Raw genomic sequence first — 4,193 nt, forward strand, 5'->3', positions numbered from 1 at the left:
GGCCCCGCCCCCGGGACCCCGGCCATGGAGGGTGAGGGCGCCCTCCGACCCCCGGGGATGGCTGCGCGGGGACACTGAGGCTGTGGCGGGAGCCCTCGCACGCCTTCGGCCCTTTCCTGCGCCGGCGGGTGCTGCGCAGGGAGCGGCCAGGCCGGAGGGTGGCGCGGGGCGGGGCAGGCGGCGGGGGGTCTGACTCAGTTACCCCTTGGGTGGAAGTGGGCCTTGACTCAGTTTCTTCCCTGGATCGGGGTGCGGGCTGAGCCTTGACTCAGTTTCCCTCCATAATTCGTGGGGGGCATCTCTGACTTCGTTTCCCTGTTAGGGGAAAGTGTGTGTGACTCAGTTTCCCCTCGGGATGGGAGATGAGGGAGTCCCGCCTTCAGTTTTCCTTATGGAAGTAGAAAGGGGTCTGACTCAATTTCTCTCGGTAAAGGAAGGAGGGGACATCAGACCCAGTTCTCCCGCAGGAAACAGGTGTCTGGCTCCTTTACTGCACCTCTTAGCTTCCCGGCAGCCTCCAGGGGGCACACCCTGACTGAGCTGCCCTCGGCGGAGCCTGGCGCCATCCTCCGGGTGGGGAAATGGCCCAGTGAGGATGGACACTGGGCTTGCGCTGATCCTTGTCTCCCTCTCCTTCCAGACCTGTTCCCTCTCATCTTCCCTTCGGGTAAGTGGGCTGTCCTCCCTGCGTGGCTGGGGCGGATCCCCCCACGGCCGGGGCAGTGGGGCAGCTGCTGATGGGGGCTTGCGTGTCCCCCGCAGAGCCGCCCCAGGCCTCCGGCCCCTATGTGGAAATCATCGAGCAGCCCAAGCAGCGGGGTATGCGCTTCCGTTACAAGTGCGAGGGCCGTTCAGCAGGCAGCATCCCAGGCGAGAGGAGCACAGATACCACCAAGACCCACCCCACCATTAAGGTCAGCACCGGGGCACCAGCTCCCAGGGGTGGCTGGGGGTCCAGGGTGGCGGAGGGGGCTCCTCTCCAGGCCTCTGTGCCCTCTGTGTCGGGGAGTCGGGTTTGGCATTCTTGGACCTCTAGGGTATCTCTGTACTTTGGACAGATCAATGGCTACACAGGGCCAGGGACAGTTCGCATCTCCCTAGTCACCAAGGACCCCCCTCACCGGCCTCACCCCCACGAGCTTGTGGGGAAGGACTGCCGAGATGGCTTCTATGAGGCTGAGCTCAGCCCGGACCGCTGCATCCACAGGTGAGCTCCTCATGGGCCCAGGGCAGGTGTCAGGGACAGGGTGGGCTGGCAGGACAGTGGGGGAGATGATCTGGTAGCTGTACAGGGGGTCATTGCTCACTCCTTACTGTCACTCCCAGCTCTGCAAGCAGACTTCGTCTTGAGATGACCTGTGGGCTCACTGTCTCACGATGTGAGCTCCTTGAGACAGGGTTGAGCCCTAATCACCTTTCAATCCCAGCCCTGTGGCTAGAAGGGAGAGTCCCTCTGTGTTAACATCTCGTGCTGAGGAAAAAAGCCCAAGAGCCAACAGTCTTCTCTGGAGATGACTTACTGGTTGACAGAGATGGGTCATAAGTAAACATACAAATAACTAAATAAGACATGGTGGAGAGTAATCATTTTGATGATGAAAGTAAAGTAGGATAGGAGGTTGGAAGGAGCCCTGGTAGTACAGTGGTTAAGCGTTGAGCTGCTAACTGAAAGGTTGGCGGTTTGAACCCACCAGCTGCTCTGAACAAGAAAAAAACCTGGTGATCTGCTCCGGTAAGGATTTACAGCCTAGAAAACCCTGTGGGGCAGTTCTGTTCTGCCCTAGAGGGTTGCCTTGTCTCAGAATTGACTTGATGGCACACGGCAACGTAACACTAGCTCAGAAGAATAACCCAGGGCAGGGGTCACCGCTTTGCGACTCAGCTAAGACGTCATTGGTGAGAACTGAAGAATCAGAGAAATCCCGTTCCAAGCAGAAAGGACAAACGCCTGGAAGCAGGAATGAGTTTAGCGTCTGAGGAGCAGAAAGGAAGCCCACGTGGCTGGAGGAGGTTGGCGAGGGCTGGGTCACCCATGCCTGTCAGCTGAGGTCAGAATTGGCATTTCATTGTAGTGCAGTGGGAAACCATGGGGGCGTTAAGCCTGGAGTGATGATCTTGGAGGGGAAGGGCACGCTGGGCAGGACACAGGGGCCCAGACGCTGCTGGAGACAGCAGTACTGATACTCGGGGCCTCAGCTTCCAGAACCTGGGGATCCAGTGTGTGAAGAAGCGGGACCTGGAACAGGCCATCAGTCAGCGTATCCAGACCAACAACAATCCCTTCCAAGGTGAGGGGTCTGGGGCGAAGGCCTGGGCCTTCCTGGGTACCCCTGCCTCCGTCACCACCTTTCCTGAATGCCTCTCATTGGCTGAGAGTCACAGTACAGACAGGCTCTTGCCGCCCATTCAGGACATAGTCCCACTTAACACTGGGGAAGTGGAGACCCCGAGGGGACATGACATCCAGGGTCACGGGTGGGGTCACTGATGGGTCTAGAACCTTCTCTTCCTCTAGGATGCCTCCTCCTGTGTCCCACCCCACCCCCCAGTCCTCTCAGCCCAGAGCACCCTGCCTGTGCCCCCAGTCCCTGCCCTCCTGACCGCTGTCCATCTGGTTTCCCTGCAGTCCCCATAGAGGACCAGCGTGGGGACTATGACCTGAATGCGGTGCGGCTCTGCTTCCAGGTGACAGTGCGCGACTCATCAGGCAGGCCCCTCCGCCTGCCACCTGTCCTCTCTCATCCCATCTTTGACAACCGTGAGTGGCCAGGGAGCCTGAGTGACCAGGGAGCCTCAGGAAAAGGAGATGGGTTAGCTCGGGGAGGGGAACGGAAGGACCGGTGGGCGTGGCCGGGAGAGGAGCTCTGGCTTCATTCTGTCATTGAGCGGGTTCGTCTCCTCTGTGCCCAGCTCTGTGCTGGTGGGGAGACCAGGCAAAGGGGACAGAGAGCTACCAGGCAGCCAGTGGGGGACACGCATTTCAGTGTGAGGGGAGGAGAGGCTTGGGGGAGAAGGCTAGGCTCTGCCACTGCCTCTGTGTGTGAGAGGGGCTTGGGGGCCCCTTTGTGAAAACAGGCTAGGACTGTGACACCAGGAACTGGACTTCTGGAAGCAGGATGATGTGAGAGTCCTTTCAATGATGGATCAAGCTGACAGTGGTCAGCAGCATTTTAAATCAAGTGCCCAGGAAGATGGAGGGAAATCACAGGGCCCTGGAGCCCCAAAGACAATCTATTTTGGGGTTCATTTAAAAATAACAACAATTGCCTAACATGTTGAGTTCTTCTCACATGCCTGGCACTACTCCTGAACGTGCCAGGTGGAGAAGGAGGTGGGGTCAGATTGGTTCCCACTGGACTGTTGGACTCTGTGAGGGCAGACGTTGAGCGCGTTGTTGCATCTCAGGGTCCAGAGTGGTGCTGGGCACGTGGTGGGTGCTGGTGGAGAAGCCGTCGCTGGCTGGTTGGGGTCAGGAGCTGGCGGGGAGGGTGCCACATGACTGTGGAGACACGTTTAGCAAGCAGTGCACAACTCCTGCCTCTGGGCTAGGCCGGGAACTAGCGTCTCCTGCAGGAAGGTGGCTCAGGGCTCCCCTTCCTCACTCCCTCACCCACAGGCGCCCCGAACACCGCTGAGCTCAAGATCTGCCGAGTGAACCGGAACTCGGGGAGCTGCCTCGGCGGGGATGAGATCTTCCTGCTGTGTGACAAGGTGCAGAAAGGTACACACCAGGGCGGGGCAACATGGAGCAGGGATGGTGAGCGTCACTGAGCTGGGGGCCTCCTGACACCTTGGGAGTTTCAGAGGCAACAAGGTGATTATCTCAGGAGCCAGCTTTGGCATCGGGACTGTTGGGGCTTCAAGCACGCTGACTCTGCCACTTTGTCTCCTGCAGAGGACATCGAGGTGTGTTTCACGGGACCGGGCTGGGAGGCCCGAGGCTCCTTCTCACAGGCTGACGTACATCGGCAAGTGGCCATCGTGTTCCGGACACCCCCCTATGCGGATCCCAGCCTGCAGGCCCCAGTGAGGGTCTCCATGCAGCTGCGGCGGCCCTCTGATCGGGAGCTCAGTGAGCCCATGGAATTCCAGTACCTGCCAGACACAGGTGAGCAGCAGGGGAGGGCAGCGGCCGGGCCCAGAGAGAGGGGCAGGGCTGGGCGTTGGAGACTGTAGCTGAAAGACAGAAGCCA

General features: G+C 59.6%; 1 protein-coding gene across 1 annotated transcript in view; it reads left to right on the forward strand.

Moving 5' to 3' along the window:
• The first annotated feature begins 581 nt into the window (after positions 1 to 581).
• RELA (RELA proto-oncogene, NF-kB subunit) overlaps positions 582 to 4,193 on the forward strand; it is a 7,532-nt gene continuing 3,920 nt past the window's right edge. Inside the window, 8 exon segments of the mRNA XM_007944964.2 lie at positions 582 to 605; positions 607 to 667; positions 763 to 914; positions 1,059 to 1,207; positions 2,197 to 2,288; positions 2,627 to 2,758; positions 3,617 to 3,721; positions 3,896 to 4,108. Coding sequence (XP_007943155.2) covers positions 582 to 605; positions 607 to 667; positions 763 to 914; positions 1,059 to 1,207; positions 2,197 to 2,288; positions 2,627 to 2,758; positions 3,617 to 3,721; positions 3,896 to 4,108 — 928 coding nt within the window.

This window comes from Orycteropus afer, unplaced genomic scaffold, assembly GCF_000298275.1.
Source record: "Orycteropus afer afer isolate SDZICR_OR568_19922 unplaced genomic scaffold, OryAfe1.0 scaffold00130, whole genome shotgun sequence".
NCBI lineage: Eukaryota > Metazoa > Chordata > Mammalia > Tubulidentata > Orycteropodidae > Orycteropus > Orycteropus afer.